The 21,533-nt window shown below is 53.3% G+C and overlaps 1 protein-coding gene across 8 annotated transcripts in view; it reads left to right on the plus strand.

Annotated features, from left to right (window-relative positions):
- IGSF9B (immunoglobulin superfamily member 9B) overlaps positions 1–20,656 on the plus strand; it is a 47,459-nt gene extending 26,803 nt beyond the window's left edge. For 2 of the 8 annotated variants that reach the window (XM_071576204.1, XM_071576205.1), the window contains exons 18-21: positions 487–532; positions 1,823–3,454; positions 11,613–11,734; positions 12,142–20,656. In XM_071576204.1, coding sequence (XP_071432305.1) covers positions 487–532; positions 1,823–3,454; positions 11,613–11,734; positions 12,142–12,365 — 2,024 coding nt within the window. In that variant the 3' untranslated portion in view covers positions 12,366–20,656. Of the gene's footprint in view, positions 1–486; positions 533–1,822; positions 3,455–3,563; positions 3,630–3,858; positions 4,172–4,969; positions 5,016–11,612; positions 11,735–12,141 lie in introns of those variants that run through there. The other 6 variants (XR_011699611.1, XR_011699609.1, XR_011699610.1 and 3 more) reach the window with 6 other exon arrangements.
- The last annotated feature ends 877 nt before the right edge of the window (positions 20,657–21,533 follow it).

Raw genomic sequence — 21,533 nt, forward strand, 5'->3', positions numbered from 1 at the left:
CCTAGAGCCGGGGGTTTAGGGCTGGGCTGTCCTCTGGGACAGAGATGAGGGATATCGCTCGCCTCCTCGAGGTTCCTCCCCTCTGGAGCTGAGCTCTCCAGCTGCTCCCAGCCTGGAGCGGGCAGTGCCCGATGGCCGCGCTGGGCTAGAGAAGACCCCGCAAAGGAGACCCTGCTGCTCTACTTCCCAAAAACTGGGACTGCAGCCTCCATGCAGGAGCGGCCGGTAGGGAAAAGGGCAGCTGGGGAGCTGGAGAGGGCAGGGAATCGGCTCCTTCTCCTCCAGCCCCCAGGGCAGTGGCAGCAGGACGGGCAGGACCCTGTGACGGGAGCTGTTTGTTGTCAGCAACCATTAAAGCACTGGAGCAATGAAACCTTGGCCTCTTGTTGAGTGTCTTTTGTTGTCTTGATGTTGAGTCTGTCTTGTCTGTGTCGTCTTGCGCCTCCTTAGCGTTCTCTCTTCTTTCCCCTTTTTATTCTCTTCCAGACCCTCCTCTCTCGATAACCCACTGCAGGAAGAGTTTGGAGTCCCCGTAAGTATCTGCCTTAGATGTGGCACCAGGCTGTGGGTGTTCAAGGTGCCTCCTTCCTAAAGTTATTGCAATGCTCAAATGGAAATATCTCATCGTTATTTGGTTGCTTCTGACAAGTTGTTTTGGGTGTTCCCTGAACTTTTGGGAGCACAGCAGTTCACAAGAGACAAATGGGCTTTGGAGCACAAAGCAGCAGGGACAAATGCAGCAAACTAAGCTAAGAGATGACCCTGTTGGATCTGTAAACACTGACCAAAGCTGGAGTTGGCTGGTGGAACTCAATGACACACCAGCTTGCTCTTTAGGAGAAGGACTAGCTTGCTGCATAGAGTACTCCCTGCCAGCTCAGTGTTTTTGAGTCATTCTCTGTTGGCTGTGTTTTTTCTTGGGAAAGTCATCTTTTCTCATGAAGAGCACCTAGCTGAAGCCTCTTTCCACTTATGCCCAAAGGTGGTGGATCATGGTGCTGCAGTAGCCACAGCTCCTTGTGGAGTCCATCAAAAGCAGATGTGGCTGCAAATTAGTGGGAACATCTTCCTGATGGGAGTGTGAGATCCTGGGATGTGGACACCTCATGCTTTGGCTTCTGGACCATTGCAAAATGTCCTGGTGCTGGTGGATCTGAATCTTGTTTTTTGCTGGTTCATCCACTGCACTGAAATAACCTGCACTGTCTCTCTTGGATCTGCTACATTTTGCCTCACAACCCTGTTTGTCTAAGGCTTTCTGGCTAGGGATGAGGGAACTATTCTGATGCTCTCTCTCTTTCGAGGCTCTCAGCCCAAAGTCTGAGTGTTAAAGAGAAAAAAAGTTGGTCTGAAATGATCTGCAGCACCTCCAAGTGAGATGCTGAGTTCTGCAGGAGAGGACATTTGCTTGATGTCTCTCCTCTCAGGGCCTTTCCTGGGCATGAATAGCTCAGGTGAATATAGGAAACCTTTGAAGGAGTTGGACGTGAGCTCTGCAGCTGTCCTTTGTCCCACTGGGGCTGTGGAGCTTGTTGCAAGGTGTTGGTGGAGGTTATTGCAAGGTGTTGGTGTGAACTACCTACCCCAGGGGGAGATGCCAAGTGTCCCAAGCTCGCACCCAAGGAGCAGGGATGTCGTGTGCTGCTGCTGGCAAGACTCTGCCATCCTGGTTAGCCCTGCTCATTTCTCCCAGCGGTTCCTCTTTTAACAGCTGGTAGCACTTTGTTTTCCGGATACAGAGAGTGGTTCTTCTGGGCAAGAAGACCTCCTTTCCCCTTCAGGTGACCGTCCCCTTTCTCGGTTTTTCTCCCCTGTGGTCCAGGTTGTCTTCGGGAAAGGTGAGTCCCGAGAGCATCCGCACCCTCCGTCCCCCCTCGGAGTCCTCTGACGACCAGGGTCCACAGGCCAAGCGGATGCTGAGCCCTACCAAGGAGAAGGAGCTCTCCCTTTACAAGAAGACCAAACGAGCCATCAGCAGCAAGAAGTACAGCGTCTCCAAGGCGGAGGCCGAAGCTGAGGCCACCACCCCAATTGAGCTCATCAGCCGCGGGCCCGACGGCCGCTTTGTCATGGACCCAGCGGAGATGGAGCCCTCCCTGAAGACACGGCGGATCGAGGGCTTCCCCTTCGTGGAGGAGACGGACATGTACCCCGAGTTCAGGCAGTCGGACGAGGAGAACGACGACCCTGTCGTGCCCACCTCGGTCACCGCCCTGAAAGCGCAGCTCACCCCTCTGTCCTCCAGCCAGGAGTCCTACCTTCAGCCACCAGCATACAGCCCCCGGTTCCACCGGGCGCTGGAGGGTCCCGGCGCCCTGCAGGCCACTGGCCAGGCCCGCCCGCCGGCCCCCCGGGCTTTCCACCACCAATTTTACGGTTACCTCAGCAGCAGCAGCCCCGGGGAGGTGGACCCACCACCCTTCTACATGCCAGAAGTCAGCCCGCTGAGCTCGGTCATGTCCTCCCCACCGCTGCCCCCCGAGGGGCCCTTCGGACACCCCACCATCCCCGAGGAGAATGGGGAGAACGCCTCCAACAGCACGCTGCCCCTGGCCCAGACCCCCACGGGGGGCCGGTCCCCCGAGCCCTGGGGCAGGGCCGAGTTCCCTTTCGGCAGCCTGGAGCTGGCCCCCGCGCCGTTCCCCCACCAGCTCCAGCCCTGCGAGGCAGCTGAGGGCTCCCAGCCCACCGGCTGCCTTCCTCGGGGGCCGCCCCCCTCCTCCCTCCAGGTGGTCCCTGCGTCCTACTCGGGCATCCTGCCCCTGGAGGCACCAAAGAGCTGGACCGGCAAGTCACCGGGCAGGGGTCAATCCTCCGTGCCCGCTACCACCAAGTGGCAGGACAAACCTATGCAACCCATGGGATGTCAAGGGCAGCTAAGACATACCAGCCAAGGTATGGGCATACCCGTGTTGCCTTACCACGAACCGTCCGAGCCCGTCGGCCCCAGCGGCACAAGCACATTCAGTCTGGACACCAGGTGGTACGAGCCCCAACCCCGACCTCGGCCCAGCCCTCGGCAGGTCAGGAGGGCTGAGCCCAGTTTACATCAGGTGGTGCTACAACCTTCAAGGCTTTCTCCTCTGACCCAAAGCCCCCTCAGCTCCCGCAACAGCTCCCCGGAGCTGACCGCCCGCGCCCGGCCCCGGCCCGGCCTCATCCAGCAGACGGAGGTGTCGGAGATCACGCTGCAGCCCCCCGCGGCCGTCAGCTTCTCCCGCAAATCCACGCCGTCCTCGACGGGATCCCCCGCGCCGAGCAGCCGGGGGGACAGCCCCAGCTTCCGACCGACCACCGCCTTCACCCCCGTGACCCCCGGCTTCTCCAACTCCCAGGGCTCCTCCCTGCCCGTGGACACCATGGATGTTTTCGGAGACATCCCCTCTCCAAGGAGGGCTGGCGAGGAGATTCTCCAACCAGAACCGACATCCACCACCACGGTAGCCGCCACGGGGTAAGTGTGTGAGCCCCATGGTGCCCTTCTGGCCCCTTCCTGGCTTCCCCCACCCTGCCTCACCCGTTCCCTCTGATTCCCTCCCTGCCATCACCATCCCAACTTGTAGGGTCTCTCTGGGCACGCTGCAGCATCCCTTTTGGAGACGGCGTCCCGCGGGCTTTGCTAGGCAGAGGTTGGTGCCGTGGGCATGGGTTGCATGGCCGCTGCCCAAGAGTGCTGGGTTTTAGGGAGGCAACATTCCCAGTGCCGGTGGCACGTTTGCCTCCAGCCTGGCTGCTCCTTTGGGAATCTGGGAGCACTGTGACTCGGGCTATGGGCCGTCTACCAGGTGTGCAAAGACCTGGCTCCCGGCTCGCTTAGGTAAGTGTCCTGGTGTCACTGGAGGTTGTTTCCTCTTCTAGCTGCTGGCTCTTGGCTTTCTTCGAACGTTAGGGCCGCCGCCGCCGTGCCTCTTGTCTTCCTCCTCTTCCTTCCCGCGGAGTCTAGAGAGCTTTAATGCATGACAGAAACAGCTAATCACGGTCACCGCCCCACCTGCAAAAGGGATGCTGCAGCCCCAGGACGCGGGCAGGGAGAGATCAAGGACTTAGCCACACCAGCAGCATGTCAGGAGAGGAGGAAAAATAAAAATAAACTAAGCCCAGCGGAGATCGAGAGGCTGCCGGCACGTAAGAGGGATGTGGCTGCACTAGAGAGTAGCGGCTGGTTTTCCAGGTACCAGGGTTGCTCCAGGCAAAAGCGTCTCTCTCTCCTCTCTCTCTTTCTCTCTGTATTTATCCTCTTTCCTTCCGTCTTTCACAGCACCTTAGACCCCGTAGCCGTGCTTTCGTCCCATCCTTTCGTCTTGCTTCATTTTGGCTTGTTGTCTGGTGGGGTCGAGCCCCCTCCTCCAGCTTGTGGCAGAGAGGAGTCGGGGGCCGGGGCTCCGAGCCCCGTGGAGCCGGTGCGGTCGGAGGTGTATGGAGAAGAGGCGTGTGTTTTGGGGAGGGGGGAGGCAGCGTTTCACCCCGCAGTGCCCTCCGCATTTCACTCCCTCCCTCTGGTACCTGGAAGCGTTATGGCCTTAGAAAACCCCTCCGGCACTGCACGGAAGGCAGGAGGGCTCAGGGGAGAGAGGATGGGGAGGGAGAGGAGCTGAGCGAGCCTGAAATGACTTCTGTGTGCCTCTGGAAAACCCAGCTATGGAGTGATGCAATTAGGTGTGTAGCCATAGGTCCATGTCTCCTGCAGGGCACTCCAAGGAGACCCAGCTCCAGGACAGAGCCATGTTAGAGCAGCACTGTTGTCTGTGCTTTTATGCAGTGTATCCATTCGCTTCGTTGATTATCGTTTTCGTTTCTTCTTTTCCTTTCTCTTCTGTTTCTTTCCCCCTTTCTTCTCCAGCCTCGTTTCGTTTGTGTTTGTTTGGTTTCTTTCCCTCCTTTTTCCTTTGGAGTTGTTGACGTGCTGATGTGTTGCGGAGCTCGGCTCCTTGCGGGTGTTGATAACTGCTTTGTTTTTGATTAATCTCAGCTATCTGGGCAGTGTTGTCGAGACAAGCTTCTCCTCAGCTCAATAGGTAAGGGTGATCCATGTCCGAAAGGATGGTGTGGGTGCTGTGGAGGGTGGCTGGGAGCGGGGCATGAGAGGGAACACGGAAGGGGCTTTTCCAATACCATCTCTTCCTTTAAAGGGGAATAAGGAATCCGAAAACAGTAGGAAACACCTCTGGACGCACAGTCTCTGTGGCTTTTGGGTTTCCCCTCCCAGCAACAGGTTGCTGCTCCCCTGCTTTTGGGGTTTGGGGTTTGGGACGAGCCAAGCTGCTCTCTCTCCATGGCTATCCTTCCTTTCTTAGAGGACAGTGACACGTGGCACCTTTGGCCCTGGCAGGTATTAGGAAGGTGTGTGTGTTGAGGTAGGGTTGTCCTGGATGATCCAAGCCAGGAGAAGCCCACAGCCACCCCCTAGAACCAGGTAAAACAGCCATATCTGGAGCAAACACCTGCAGACAGCTCAGAGTGGGGCTTCAAAAATCAGTCTCCAACTGCAGTCCAGCACATGGAGAACTTTGTTTCCAGCAGTACCTGGCTCTGTTTTCTTTTTCTCCAGTCTCCTCCCATGGAGGATGAGAGAAGTCTTTCTCCCAGGACAGATTGTATGCTTGGCAGCAGCATAACTATGGCTTCAGGCTGCCAGAGAGGTGTGTTTTCTCCTTCCCCTCACAAGTGTAGTCATGACAAACCCCCTCCCTCTCTGAAATTCTCGTTGGAGAAATCTTTAAGACTTCTTCTAACCCAGCTATAATTAAACAGTCCTAAGCAGATCTTGAAAGACTCTCCCAAGAAAATTCCTCTTGGTCTGCCTTCATGAAGCTGGTTTCCTAGATGGCCATGGGCATCCCTGGATCTGGGATGGAGTAATTGGAGACAGTTTTCAGGCCTTAAAAGCAGAGAATGTCACTGAAAATGCTAATTCCAGATAGTAGTTTGTGACCTTAAGGATTGGGAACACTGACCTGTTTGGCTGTCAGCCAGGCTGGCTATGAAAGGAGAGGTGAGATTGCAGATAGGAACATTTTTAGGGCCTGACTATGCCCAAACTTCCTGGGGATGGGTCTTAAAAAACTTAAGCCTTGTTGCCTTGAATGGAAAGAGTCAAAGTCCTGCCCAGTGCTCTCCAACAGCCTGAGGAGCTGTTTTGGACTGGAAAAGAGGCTCATGAGAGAGAGATGGGATGCCTAGAGAAATCAGCTTGTGTCGTGATGATTCCAGGAGAGGGAAATTCCTCCAGCTGACCTGGAGGGTTGTCCTGGGGTGGGGAGAGTAGGAGAGGTGAGGAAGGAGTGTTGTGTCATGGCGATGAGAGCAGGGACAGGCTGTGTGCTCCGTGCAGGAGCTCAAACCCCTCCAGTCTGAGCCTTGCAGCCTCCAAAGCTCTTGAACACTTGGCCACTTTCTTCTGTTTTCCCCTGCTGATGCCAGAGCAGGGTATCCCCTGAGGAGCAAAACTGGCAGCAAGCCTTGGTGAGAGCTGGGCTGTGCCAGGCTTCTTGAGAAATAGGGAAGCCTTCTAGGAGGATCCAGCTGTTTATTCTTTTTTTTGTGGCACTTCCCCACTCTGGGAGCATCAGGGACATGAGTGAACATGGCTTTAGCACAGCAGAGGTGAGTCCAGGCTCGTGTCTGAGTTTGGTGTGGCTCTTGCACAGATCCTGGCTGGTTCCCATCTCCAGTGCTGGGTGCTGTGGGCTGATGGATTTTGAGGAGCAGGACACTTGCTAAGGAGCAGCCATGTGTCCTGCTCCGAGATGCTGCTGGGAGGTGGAGTTGCAGGAGCAGCTCCAGAGTCATTATCCCCAAAAATGAGAAGCCAGAAGAATAAATCTCAGCTAATAAGCGAGGAATCCCGTAAAGAGCCCAGCCAAGTAATTTCTTGATGGTTTGGGGTCATAAAATTGTCAGTGCGTGCTGAGCGCAGGGATTTTATACCACACCAGCCAGATTTCTGTGCTGCAGTAATAAAATCTGAGAGGAGGACAGGGAGAGGCAGCGTGTGGGCTCGGTGGTGGCTGCAGCGTGGTGGCTTTTGTTGGGTGAAGCTCAGGTAGTTTTTATGGGTGGGCAGGGATAAATAATGCCATTACTGAGCTGGCATGAGGAATTTTCCCATCTTCTTCTCTTAGGATGCAGCGTGCATCTCCTAACAGGGAAAAGGGGGCTGTTGTCTCCCTGCAGAGGGAAACCCAAAAACCACAGACCAGGCACCAAGCTCCCTTGCCCCTTGGCATTGCAGCCTGCCCTGGGTGGCCCCTCTGGCCTCCCCTGCCAGGACAGCACTGCCAGTGCTGGGAGTTGGGGGGCTTGGCCGTGGCGTAGAGTTGAGTGATGAAGGGACATCAGTGCCAGGAGTGCGGGAGGAGCAGCACCTCTCGCTCCCCGCTTGAAAGAACACAGGTTCCCCTTTAAAGACTGTCCATGTGCTGGTCCTCTGCATGTGTTTCATGCCTCCTTCCGCTTGGAGAAGTTGTGAGTCCGCTTGTCTGAGTGCGTTTTTCTTTTCTTTCTTAAGTATTATTATTATTATTACTATTATTTTACTTTTCTTTTCAGTCTCTTTAATTTACTTATCTATTTTCTCACTCCTGTTTTTCATTTATCTTCCTCTCTCCCCTCCCCTTCCCTGTGACTGTATCCCCCTCTTCCTCTCCAGTCCGGCCCCTTTTCCCTCGCCCTCTCTCCTCTCCGTCAGCATGGTGGTGAAGTCCGTTGTGTAGACGAGTTGTGGTGTCTGCAGACCTGTAGAAGGGACCCCCTTCTCTGGTGTGTTCCTTCCCTCAGCCACTTCCTCCATCATGGTGGTGCCTTGGCAGCAACAGCTCTGGGGCCAGGGGCTGTCACCACTGTGTTTCTCTGGCACCAATCTGAAGGATCTCAAGCATTCCGGGATGGAGGCAGCAGCCAGAGCTGCTTCAGAGCAAAGTGGGAATTCTGACTTGCAGGAGCCTTTTGTAGGAGGATTGAGCTCTTCATCTGAGGAGGATGAAGGGCTGAGACACAGTGGGGTCCTGTCCAAGTGGATGCTCTAACTGGTCCAAGTGGATGCTCTACCTCATCCCAAGTGGATACTTTAACATGCCCAAAGTATTTCTGGATGTCAGTGTCTTTACTCAAGGAGAGAAGGAGATAGGGAACGTGTGTTGAGACCTCCACAATATATGTATTGTGCCCTTTAATCTCCTGCACTCTTCCTTTATATGGATTCCCCTTTTGTGGGGAAAGAGGTCAGTGATGCTTTCAGGGGTCTTCTCCTTTACATCTTTGCTTGGTATGTGGAAGGACATTTGATGAAGAGCAGCTGAGATGTCTGTTGAGTTGGATACTTCTTCCCTGGGTACTTCCTCCTGTCCTGGGGTTCTCAGAAGTTCCTCCATACCTTTTCAGCCTCTCCAGTCCATGCAACTCAGACCCTGGCTCATGCAAGAGGGTTTTCCTTTGAAGACCTGAGGAAAACTGCTGCTCCAGGTGTTTGTGGCACCTCGCAGAAGGCTTGTGTCAGGAGTTCACATGGGCTTCTCAAAGTTCCTTTGTATGGCTCTGCACTGAAGTTTCTAGAAGAAGTTTGCCTGCCTCCTGAACCTTTCATCTGTTGGTATTCAAGGTCTCCCTCATCCATGGGCAGATGCCCAAAATGTTAACTCTGGGGACAGGAAGAGGCTTCTGGCTGAGCTTAAAATGAAAACTAATTTGAAATAATCAGAGCCCTTTGAAGAAATAAAGGGTGGGTAGAGCAGATAAAATTTGGCTGGTGAGTAGCATCGTTCTGTCCTCCTCTGTATCTCTTCCTTGCCAGAGGTCAGACAGTATTTATGGTGACACATGGGTTCAGCACACTCACTGTTTATGTTTGTGTGTATAAATACGAGTCCAATTACGGAGAACTAGTGGAAATGAGCTTCAGGCAATTTCCTCATAATCCCTCGCGTAAATCTGTCTAATTTTGTCAACATGCCACAGTAGCATCTTCTTAGAAAGAAAAAGGAGTGGGAAGAGGAAGAGACTTCTAAGAATTGAGCTTTAATAATATCAGCAAATATATGGGAAGAGATGGTAGAAATGAGGTGCTGATGGGCAGGATGGAGGCAGGATCACCGAGGTGATGGTGTTTACGGCTTGCACACGTGAGCTTCATGATGATGGACTGGAGTGGCTGAGGCCACCATTAGCCAAGTACCTGCACGAGTGTAACTCATGGAAATCATGGAAATGGTGGATATAAATGGGAAAAGCCTGTTATTGACCATTCAAGCAAGAATTGCTGCAGGGAATCCTGTGCTGTCAGACCTGTGGGTTGCTGTGGTCCTACTCAGAACCATCATGTGCGTGACTGTCCGTGTTGGTGCAGCTCAGTGACTAGAGTGGGTGTTGTGCCCTCTCATGAGAGGCTGGTTGCACTTGGGAAGAAGGTATTTATACCCTGCAAGTGTAAAAGTTTTCTTTCTGAGGAGGGAAAGCTCTTGCCTGGATCCAGCCAGTGGGACTACCGGCATGTCTAATGAGTTGCTTCATCTTCGGCTGATGTGCTGCTCTGCTGGGAGCTGGAACAGGGGATCTCTGGGAGCTGGAACACAGACTCTCTGGGAGCTCTCCACACATTCATGTCTGTTGCAATGGGAAATATGAAAAGTAGCTTTTCTATGCCCAGTGTTTGGGTTTCTGTTGCATCTGCTGTGCCTCAGCTGCTTTGTCACCTCACACTGCACTTCCCTGGGTGCTCTCCAACGCTTCCAGCAGAACTGAGGAGCTTTGCAATCACACGCATCTTCAAAAACAAAGCACACTTCTGCTCCCCAAGGGGAAAAATCCCTTGGGAGCTCTTGCCTGTGCACTCCAGCTGAAGTGTCACCGCTCTGGAGCTGCTTGGGTTGCTGGATGTGAAGTGTTGCTGTCCTGCTGTGCTCTGTGCTGGTGGCACAGCCTCTACCTGGAACCCAGGGGAGATGAGATGCTCCAGACTCCCTGTGGGTGGGTGTACTCTTATACCACAGCCTGGGAGTGCGGGTTCTGTGCTCCAGCCCATGTGTTTGCCCCTTCCCTGCCACTCCCACCAGCATCCACAATGTTTTTCAATGCTGGGTGGGTCACATCTTACTGAGAGACCAGTGACCTCATCCACAGAATTTTGGTGCCAAAGCAGGAATCTAAAGATGCTCATGTTGCCTCCTTGCAGCTGGTCAAGGCAGCTCCTCTGCCTGCTCATCCTGCTGCCCATGGCTTGCAGGGTTTGCTGGTCCTTGCCCCAGTCATGGACACCTGAAGATGTAGGAGCTGCCGTCAGCACTGTCCTCTGCGTGGCTGCTTTGAGGAGGTTTGGTGGCTGACCTGTGGTGACCGAGCTGTGAGAGCAGAAGAGAGTCATCTCCTTTGAAGATGAAGGCACACTGGTTTAAATTTCCTTTCCTCCCTGAAGCCTGGCTTCAAGCGTTGGCTTTCTCGCAATAAAAGATGCTTTGTGGATGGTTCCCCTGCCATCTCTGGACACCTTGTGTACAGATTGCTCGTGATGACTCAGGTTGACCTGTGGCCTCAAACTTGTCCTTCTGTGCCATTAGGACTTGGTGCAACTTGGAGAGTCATGGAACTAAAATGAAGAATGGGAAAGACATGGGAAAGCAGCAAGAGGGGGGGATGCTGTGATGTGTTATAGATAAGAGCTGGGCTGCCTGCTCTCCTAAGGAAAAGGTTTTCCTCTAATGCTCTGCTCTCTACAGCAGTCATGCTTTCCAGGTCTTGGATGGGAAAAAACAGGTACAGTGAAGGAAATAGAGCAAAAAATCCTTTTGCAAAGGGGAGACTGTTTCACCTTGAGCTGGTTCCTGTAGAAGAGTTCCTCAGGGGCTGAACCTGGGAAGCTATCCCTTGCAACTGCTGGCTCTCCTGCAGGAAGCACCCCTTTGCAAGTCCCCTCCTTGTCTTTGCGATGAAACCTTGTCAGTGTTTCCATCTCCAGCTCCCAGCCTCTCGGTGTTCCAGGGGCAGATGCTCCTGTGCTGTTGGCGTTTCTGTTGTCGCTTCTCACAGGGACCTGGGAACGAGGTGCCTCTCCCGGCTCTGTCGGTGTTTGCCCTTTACGTCCCTGTCTGTCATGTGGCCCCTGGTTTTTTTGGCTGTGGGAGCAGGGCCATCAGGATCCTGCTTCCCTGCTGTTTGTGGCGCCGGTGTTGTCTGCCACGGATGGCTCGTGGTGCCCATCTCGATGCTGCTGTGCCGCTTCTGCCTGTCTCTTTCTCTCTCTCCATCCCAAGGGGTTTCCTACCACTTCCCAGAAATACCTTATCGGACATAGGATCTGCCCCGTCCTGTTTTTGTTTAGCAGTGTTGGCATGGCAGGCAGGTGAGCTGGGCTGCCCATGTTGGACATGGCCGGTGGGACCGGCTGGGTCACGGCAATGCTCGGCAACATGGAGAAGACGTAGGGGCACAGCGGGGACGCCTCGCTCCCTTCATCCCGCGCTCCAGCACGCCTGGCTGGCCCTGCTCCCTCAGCCCTGGGTTTCTCACCTCTTCCTTTTCCATGGCACAGCTGGCTGGGGTTGACCAATCCCCCACCGGGGACGTCCAGAGCCCCGAGCATGGCTGAGAGCCGCTGACGGCGCCTGTCTGCTTTTCCTTCCTAGAAAACGTCCATCTCCGCCCGGGGACGCTGCTGCACCTGAGAGGCTCGAAGCTCTGAAATACCAGCGGATAAAGAAGCCCAAAAAGTCATCCAAGGGCTCCTCGAAATCCAGAAAACAACCCAGTGAGTGTGAGGACCCCACGGTCTCCAACAGCATCCCTTCTGTCCCACTGTGGGCAGAGCTTGGGCAGGTCCCTGCTGGCTCCAGCACTGGGGGTCTCCAAGCCCATTCCTGGATGCTGCCCTTGTTCCCTGCCTCCCAAAGGGATGGCTCCTGGCGCTGCTTGCCTGTGGGTTGTCCCTCCCTTGCTCCTCCAAACCGAGTTCCTTTTCCATGCATCTCCCTTCTCTAGTAATTTATTTTGGATTTGGAGTGTTAATTTCATTTTCCCTGATGCCTAAAACATGCTCCCTTCTTGCCAAGCGGCGGGTTCAGGGCCAGGCTTGCTGTAACCTCCGTTTTACAGCAAGCAAAGCGCTCTGCCCTGCTGCTGGCTCTGGTCCCATCTGCCTTCTCTCCCCCTTCCTAGACGGCTCTGCCTCCCAGGTTCAGCACCCTCCCAGCTCTCAGGTACTGTCTCCTGACGAAGCTGTCTGCCTCCGCAAGAAGAAGAGACACCCTCGTCAGGACCCCTTCGCCCGGCTCTCGGCGCTGAAGGACGACCTCTGCCACCGGCAGCTCCCCGAAGACCAGACAGCCATTCTCAACAGCGTGGACCACGATGACACCAGCGGGCACGCCACCCTACTTTAGCCTGTGCTGGCCCCAGGAGGTTGAACAGGAGCGGTGGAGGGAGCTGTTGGGGATGGAGGTGGTGGGAGAGAAGGGGGGACAGCCTTACGCTGCCGCCTCTGCCGGGGGGTTCGGTGGCTCGCGGCGGGGACGAGCTGGGGGGACCCTGGGGCAGACGGGGAGGATGCTTTGGGCTGGGTGCTCCTCAGATTTGCTTCTTCCCCCACCCCAAACAGCTTCAGTGGTGGGGTGGGAAGGGGGGCGTTGCACCTCGGGTTTGGTAAAGATCTCTAGGCTTCAAAGGCATAGATGGAGCTTTTGACATCTGCGTCCGCAGCGCGTGTTTAGGGAGAAAGTGTGGGATTGAGCAGCTGGCCCTCAATCGCCGGAAGAAATTAAATGACACAGGGTGTAATTAATTGACAAGAACCTAATGACCCAGACGGGAACTGGTAATCCCATGAATCTGATTGTGATAAAAACATGACAAAATAATCCCAGGAAAGCTGTAATTGTGAAAATCTCCCTGCCTCCCCCTTCCCAGCCTCCTTTGACGTGAAGATAACAGCAAAACCATGCGTGACATCTTTCCTTACCTATCTCTGAAAGGGAAAAGCCAGAAAGACCCCGAGCCTTCCAATCAGTCTGAGATGTGAGAAATCACCCTTTGTCTGTGTAAATGCATTCGAGCCTCGGTAATGCGTCCTCGGTGCTGTGCGAGCGTGCGGGTACGGGGCTGATCTCACACAGGGGTGTTTCCCCCTCCAGGTACAGTGTGTGCCAGCTTTGATGAGGGTGGGTTTGATTAATTCTTCCCGACGCTCTGTATGTCACAGGCAAATGTTCTTCGGTGCTGTGTAGCAATGTGATTCCTCACTATGTGATGTTTAATCTTTACTCGTAACTGCAAACCAGGGAGACGCAGGCATGTGAGCGGAGGGGGTTTGGCTGCGTGGCCCCAAAAGCCTCGGTCGGCAGGTGCTGAGCCCAGGCCAGAGCAGCTGGAAGTGCCAGCACTGCAGATGGACATGGATGGCCACGCAAAGCTAAGCCCGGCGTTTCGCGTCAGCTTGAAATCTGTTGCTGCTGGTTCTACCATTTTCCCCTCCTTCCCCCTGCTGTGACACCCGCCGGGGTTGTGTCCCTCCCTTTGTCCCCTCTCCCCCTTGGTAATGCTGTTCTACTCTTCACCAGAATGTATTTCCTCTTCAAAATACTTAGGGTAGATTTGGTGGCTGGTGGTTTTCTGGATTGCATAGGCCTTTTTTTTTTGGTTTGTTTTTAGCAGGAAAGGTGGAACCCGCTCCGAGAACAGCTGGGCTCGCTTTCCTGCTCTGCCTCCACTCTCTGACTGCGTGGCCTTGGGCAAGTCACTTAACCTCTCTGTGCCTCAGTTCTCCCATCTGTAAAATGGGGATAAGTCATATTTGAGCACTTTGGACAAGCACTTGGTGGCCTATAGACTGCAAGTGCTACATAAATGCTTAGTGCTGATACCAAGCAATCCCTACCTTTAAAATATTTAGAGTTGTTTTTTTTTTTTTAGTTTGAAGTGGTAAAATCAACCTCTGTATCCAGGTTTGCACAGTTCTTCCTCTGCGGTAAAGTGCTAAACCCTCCAGCCTGCCTGGGAATAAAACACCAAGTGTTTCATGTAGATATTCTTGCTTTGAGTGGATTCAGGCTGTAGAAAAAGTGTCAGGAGAACTGAAGAGCCTGCAGGCATGTTTTTGCCCCAGGCTCTCTATTTGCATATGAAACTTTTGTTTATTCCCAGGTAGAATTGCCAAGAGATTCTCTGCAATCTCGCCTTTAATTCTGCTTTGCCTTGGTTTTTGCTCTTGCTGCTGGTTGAACCTCTAAGGGCTGAGATGTTTGGAGAAAGACGTGAGCTCTCGGTTGTGATCCGGCACTCTGGCCACGCCACGCTCCCCAGGAGCTCTTAGGTCAGAGCCTATTTATTGCCCTGCCTCAAAATATCTGGTTCTAGAGGTTGTGCTTCCTCTCCCAGCAGGATGCTCGGGAATCTGCGACACCTAAAGCAGAGCACTGCGTCTTTTCCAGTCTCCAGGCCCTGAAAAAGGTTTGAACCACTGGACAATGAATCCTTTAAATCAATAATGAGATATTTCCAAGCTTTAACAACTTTATGTAGGTGGTCTTCAAACTGTCAGCAGGTTTGTCTCGGGAAGGAGGGAGGGTCTGGCAGAAATGTCCCTCTCTTTCCAGCCTGCACCAGGGCTTTTCATTGACGTGACGAGTGACCTGATGTAAGAACCTCAACTCTCAGAGTGAGAATTCAACTTTGCTAACAGTATGACTGCGAATTTCTTTTATTTGAGTGTGTTTTTAGGGTTTTCCCTAGAACCCTCTCGGATCTGAATTGATTTAATGCCATTCTCCCGCTCGGCAGCGGGGAAAACTCTGCCTGGCTCACTCCAGCTCGCCGGTAACTTCAGCTGGGCTGCTCCCGATGGGCCGGGCTGCTCCTGACGGACAGGTGACCATCAGGGCTGGGGGAGGTGTGGAGTCTTTGTGCTGGCCATGCTGTGGCCAACTTGCTCTTCCTTTCGCTCTCGTTGCCTCAACCTCTCTAACAGAGGGTTGCTTTTCCCTTTTGAGTGCTTTCCAAACTATTTACGACGCCCGTTCAGATGGGCAAGGCGCTGTCTTCAGGCTCTTGAGGTTGCTACCTCGGGACTGTGCCCCATCCTGTCTTTAGGAGCTTAGAGGACTTGGAGTGCAGGGAAGGTTGACGGAGCATGCTGGCTTGCTGGGTCCGTCTTTTGAGAGTTGTTTTCCTTTTGCAGGTGTTTTGAGCCACTGGGCTTTTCATGGTCTTCGACCTTTAGAGGCTGGAGCTGCAGCCCTCTCTCTTTCAGCCGTGTACCTGCCACGCTGCTGGAGTGGGAAATCCCGCCCGGGCGCCTCGTGGAAGCAGCTCTTCCTAAAACCATCCTTACCTCCTTTCCCTGCTAGACCAAGTTACCTTCCAATAGACTCGGGCCGTGCTTTGGCTGACTGGCTCACCTCTTGCTTTGGCAACCTCCTCGCTTCTCCCAGCCCTCTGGTTTCCATGCCCTTCAGGGGTCGCTCCTCTCTCCTCCCACGGACCTGGGACATCGAAGCCGTGTCAGACGATGCCAAATGCTTCCCCCATTTCATCCCCGTTTGAACTCCGTGTCGCTTTGGTGGTTTGCAAACACAGCTGCTGCTGCTGCTGCTGCTGTTGCTTCATTTTTTTTTCTTTCATGCTGCAAAATATATCTTGATTTTTATCTTCCTGGGCCAAACTCTCTTATTTTATAAGCTGGTCTGAGGTAGACGGCTCTTTCTTTACCAGTAACTGTACAATTCCTCCTTTTGCACATTGCAAACGCGATGTTTCATTAGGTACCTTGGCAAATCCTGGACCATGGTGAAAAAATGCCTCTGAATCAAAAGGATATTTGTCCCTGGGCACCTCTGAGGCATCAGTGCAGGGGAGCCAACCCATTTTTGGGGGGTCCTTGCTGGTGCTTCTGCTTGCAGGGTGGCCACTGTGGGGATGCTCCAGTGCCCTTTTCATGCTGCTATGGGGGTTACAGGATTTGGGCACCCCAAGCTGGGGGAGATGACATGGAGAGGTAGGTACAGGGTGTTGCTCAGATCCCTTGGAAAGAGAGGATGGTAATGGGATGTCATCCCTTGCAGCCTCTCCAAAAAAACCTCTGCATCCCAGAGCAGGTATAGAAAAAGGGCAGGGAAAGCGCTTTGCCTGCTTTTCCAGCAGGACTTGCTGAGCTCTCATCCACATGTTTTTAAGGTGACTTTGCCATGCAAACCCATCAGTGTTTCGGTTTCACAGTGTTGACATGAAGGAAAATGCAAGTTGCTGTAAGTGGGGGGAGAGGGAGCATTTAGGGCTTGTTCGTGGGGCCCTGTTTCTGTGCCTGGTGCTAACTGCATCCAGAGTCACTTGGAGCAATGGGTCTCTAGGATGGGGGGAGCTGGAGGGTCCCAAAGTCTCTTCCCAGTACAAACCTCAGCATGGTTTGTGGTCTGCCCCCCAAACAGAGGGGTCTCCGTGAGCTCCCAAGGTGGTGAGGGGTGTCTGTGAGCAGGTGATGCTTTCCCCAGGGGGATGTTCATTCCGGCTGCTTTGTGCCAGGCACCTGAGACTTGGAGACTGATTTTGGCCACTGCTGGGCTCCAGGTTGTTGATGTGGTGTTTATCACCTGGTCAGCTGGCTCGGTGCCACCAGCTGTACAGAAAGGCTGGAGGTGACTGTGTTTGGATATATAAATATAAAGGGAATATAAAGGGAATAACAACTTGCTGTACCTACCTCCAGGGGTGTTGAGGTCTCTGGATTTGGGCTCAGCAGCCCAGACACAGTCCCAGCAGGGCTTAGTCATGTCTCATGGCATCAGGGCATGACATGTGTTCCACACTTACTGCAGCTCACACCTTGCAGCCTGTGTTAGGACAAAACCCTCCTGGCATTTTGGTTTCTCCTCTTGCTCCAGGCAGTGACGTAGATTTGGGAGTTCTCAGAGTTTTGGGTTGGTTTGAGCTGTAGCTCTTGTCTGGGGGTATTTTTCCATGAGGCTGGACCTTCAGGGATTTCCACATGTCCCAGGTGGGCTCACTGCAGCCCTGGGCTGGCGGAGTTGATGCTTTTTGGTGGAAGGAATTCTTTTCAAGGAACTGGAGGAAAATGCACTGTATATATGAGATATAAATAGGTAGAGAAGTGTAGGACAAAGGTAGATAGGTTTGCAGAATTCAGTAGATTTGCATGTTGGGGGTATGTGTGTCTCTAGGGGAGAGTTTAGAGCTGTGCTGAAGTGGGGTTTATTGGGATGGGCAAAGAAGGGAAGGGGCTGGGAGCAGCCAGAGCCTGAGGGGGATTTGGGAATGGAGAGGCACACTGCAGGTGTGACCTGAGCTGCATCCCTGCTGCACACAACACATCGCTTTTTTTATCTCATTATTTCCCCCTTCCCCCCCATTCTTTTAGTTTTGCTTTGTTCATTGTCTGTGACTCACCCCTGGGCTGTGACATTGAGAAGCAGGAGGGACAGATCCTCTCCTCTGTGTGTCCGACGCACGTGGGGCGTGACATGGGATGTGACATGGGAGGAGGACGTAACGTTGTCTCATCTCTGGTGCCATCGTTTAAAGAAAAAGCTGCACCACGCAGAAACCTTTCCTTCAAGTCCCTCTAGATGCTGCTCTCTGGTTACTCATGTGAAAGCATTTTGCTTTGCATCTCTTCTTCCCAGGAAAGCATGAGTCAGAAAGGATGAGAGAGGGGTACAGCTAAATTTGTCCCTGAGCTGAGGAATGCAGCACTGGCTGTGCCAGCCGGCCCCAGCAGTGACTCCTTGGAGGGACAAGATGTTCTTCACAGTGTCTTTATTTTAGACTTCATTAGCAGGACTTTGAGGATCTGAGGCAGAGAGGGGATTTGGTCAGCAGTGATGCCAGAGCCAGTACTGGTACCAGGTACAGAGACAGCCAAATTGAGGCTGGATTCCCACCACTCTCCGGGAGCCCATCCCTGCGCTGTCTGGGCACAGGGTAACCTTTAAAGAAAGCAGGATGTTTACTCCTATATCCCAACTTCAGCTTAATTTTGGGGTTTTTTTTTCTGTTTCTATGGATCTTGACTCCTCTCTCCCTATGTTTGCTGGGGTGGAGAGCTGGGAAGCGTAGTTGTTCCTGTTGGAAGTCCATTGGGGAATGCATGATCCAGAAACTGGGGGCTGGGAAGCAGCAACCAGATTTGGCAGCGCTGGTGCCAGCAAAAGAAACTTAATACTGCACTTAATCCCCATCAGTTGGTACATCCCCATGTGGCAAGGACTGGGGCAGAGCTGCTGGTGCTGGGAAAGGGCTGCAGGTGGGAGCCTGTTCCCTTCCCCTGGTCACTGAGATGAGGAGGGGCTGCTGGTGCTGGGAAGGGGCTGTAGGTGGGAGCCTGTTCCCTTCCCCTGGTCATTGGGATGAGGAGGGGCTGCCCAATGCTGTGTTTCCCCCATTCATTTGTTTTTGACCTGGCAGGTTTGTGCTGCCTGAGCTGTGTGTTCCTCATCATTGTGTGGCATAGGCAACTTCCCGGTGGTACCTCAGGACATCCCCAGTCCCAGGGCTTTGGCTGATTTTTGATATGTGCATGGATGGAGGAAGGACCGTACCTGGGGAGGGGGTGGGCAAGAGAAAGGGGGGGCAGACAGGCTGGTCCAGGTTTTGGGGGGTTCAGATGCAGAAAGCATGTGCTGTAGTGGTAGCTAAGGATTTTTGTACTGGTTGCAGTGGGGTGGGAAACTGGCATCCCCCAGGGAGGAGAGTTTGCCCAGATTTTGGCTTTACTATAAAAATGACACTTTCTCTCCAAGAGGGGCTTTTATTCTTGTCCTCCTGAGGTTGCAGGGGACCAAGAGGGCTGCAAAAGGGGCTGCCCATCTTCCCAGAACTGAAAGCTCCTCTAATTTCCACTCACTCCCCACCCAGCACTTATATTAAAATAAAATTAAAAAAAAAAGACTTGAGAAATGAGCCCCAGTATCTCTGTCTAAAGAAATGATATTGGTGTATCAAAACCACATTGTACATAAAATTAAACAAATATATATTTACTTTCTATTTTAGAAGGGGGGGAGAATAAATATTTAAAATAATTCCTTAGTAATAGGTGTCAGAAACTTCTGTGCAGCATGAAAGAGGCTGTCAGAGGTGGGGAGAGTCTCAACAGCAGGAGCAGAGCGAGTATTTTTACATTATATTGCGCTTCAGCTTCTCTGCTTCTCCATCCACCTATAAATAGACAAAAATATATATACAAATATATATATATATAAAATTATATATATCTAAGTCACATAGCTGTTTTATTTTTGTATCCATGCCTAGTGCTGTTTGAGCAATATGGTGGCGAGGGAGAGGAGGGCTGGGCAAGGCTGGGGGGCTTTTAGGGCTCTGAGGGATCTGCCAGGTCCAGCTGCCATCCCGGTGTCGCTGCTGTTTGCTGTCACATTGCTGTTTCAATAGGGAAAAATACTGAAAAGGGAAAAAGTCTTGGGATGGGGAAGCCTGGGCCTGCTACCAGCCTGCCCAGGGCCATGGCGAGGTGGTGGTGTTTCCACCAAGGGCTGCCTTGGGCTTTTTTTCCAGAGAAAAAAGACAAATCTCAGCTCCAGGGGCGCTGCTTTCAGCAGGAAGGATGAGGCCAGCTGCGACCTGGGGAGTGGCACAGGATGGGGGACATGCTGTGGGATGGGGTGCCCACACCATTACCTCGCTGGGTGCTGTTGGTCACCCCTTCTCAGTGCCCTCATAAATCTTGAGCATTTCTGAAACCCTCCTGTGGTTTGTGTAGCCCCTCAGAGCCCCCTGGGTGTCCACATTGGGATTCTCCTGGTCCCCAGACCCGGCTGGAGCAGGGATTCTTCTCTATAGGCATGTCAATACCTCTACAACAGAGCATCTCTGGCCATCAGGGTTTACCTGTGCTGTGGAGGCTGCTGGTACCCACTGGGGCAGGATGGGGGGCTCTCCCTGCCCGGATGGGTGGCATGTGGGGCTCTCCCAGTCCCCATGGTGAAGTGGCATGGAGCCCTGACATGGTGAGGAATGTGCTGGGGATACTTGGGGCTTTTCCTGCAAGGACCCGCCGGACCCCCTTCCCTGTGTCCCCATGGGTGGCAGAGGGGTGAGGAGCCAGTTTTGGGCCTGAGCAATGCCAGGGATTGGCAAACCATTCCTTCTGCCTTTGTTGGGGCAGGATTTGGGGATGGGCTTTGGACAATGGCGACCAAGGTTTCTGCTCTCCTTGGGCTGTGTCCTGTAAAACGTGGCTCTGCAAGGATCCAGATTTTGGGCTCAGATGTCTCCAAGGGGATGGTGGCACAGACCCTACGTGCTTCCACCCCTCTGGAGCCAGGCAGAGATCCCTCACCGAGGTCATGCCATGTCCTGACAGGCTGAGGCACGAATGTAATCCCGGGAGCTGCCCCCTCACAGCGGCACCATGTCCTCCGTAGGTGTCACCTGTATTTTCCATGATATTTCTGTCTTCTTCGTCGGGTTGGGGAGGGTTGGGGGGGATGTTTCTAATATCAAGCCAAGATTTGTTCAGCACCAGTTCTTGATATCGAAGCAAAGCATGTTTGGTGGGACTAACTTGCATTTATTAGCGGTAAATACATAAGTGAGTATTTTATATGTTTAAAAAAAATAAGGATGTAAGGAGAAAGAGAAGGGATGAGATTTCTCACCTGGTTGGTGTCCAGGCTGGGGGGCTGCGTTTTCCCCCTGCTGGTGGGGCTTTGGGGTATTGCTGGGGGTGGGCAGGGGGGGGCGGGCAGCTTTCTCCTTTCCCCATCTCCCCTGGAATCACTTACAGAAAAAAAAACAGGAAAAGGAAAGATATAAATGTTTACAAAGCACACTTTCCACAGTAGCGTTAACCCTCTGGATGCCAAACAGACACATCAAGGGCTGCTCCCTCTCCCCCGTGTGCCGACGGGGGGATGAAGGGGTGGCTGCGCCCACAGCATCATCATCCTGCTTCCCGCCCTTTGATTTGGTTTGGTTTGGTTGTTCCTGCATCCCTGCCGCCTCCATCCACGCGCATCTGGCAGGAGCTTGCTTGCCTGGGGGTGTTTGCTGCCTGCCCCCTCCCAGGCTCTCCCTGCTCGCACGGTGGGAGCTGTGGGAAGCGCCTGTCTCCGCTCGGGGAGGTTTGGGCTCAGTGGGAGATGCTGGCACACTCTCCCTGCCCTCCCAGATGCACTTTAAGGCCACCTTCCCTTTTTACCCCTCTGTGGGGCTGGCAGAGAGCAGGCAGGGGATGCTCCTCTGGCCCCAGGGTGTGCAGGACCTTCCATATGGCTGTGCAGACTCCAATTCCTTGGCATTCCCATGTAGGAAAGTCCTATAGAAACCCTCCTGGAAATGCCTACGTTGCCGTAAGGTTTCCAAGCCATCCTTTGGGCATTTGGAGGTCACACCTGCACACCAGCTCCTAGGGGAGCATCCCTGCATCACACAGGGAGCATCCCCAAATACCCTGGGGAGCATCCCTGACTCTCCTGGGGAGCCCAGACTTTTTAATCCCCTTTTAATAGGTTTGTAGACTCTCTGAACCCTCGTAGACCTCCATAGGTAGCTCTTGATTTAATTCCCTTCTAACTCCATAGTGT

Source organism: Pithys albifrons, chromosome 23 (assembly GCF_047495875.1).
Source record: "Pithys albifrons albifrons isolate INPA30051 chromosome 23, PitAlb_v1, whole genome shotgun sequence".
In the NCBI taxonomy this organism is placed as follows: domain Eukaryota; kingdom Metazoa; phylum Chordata; class Aves; order Passeriformes; family Thamnophilidae; genus Pithys; species Pithys albifrons.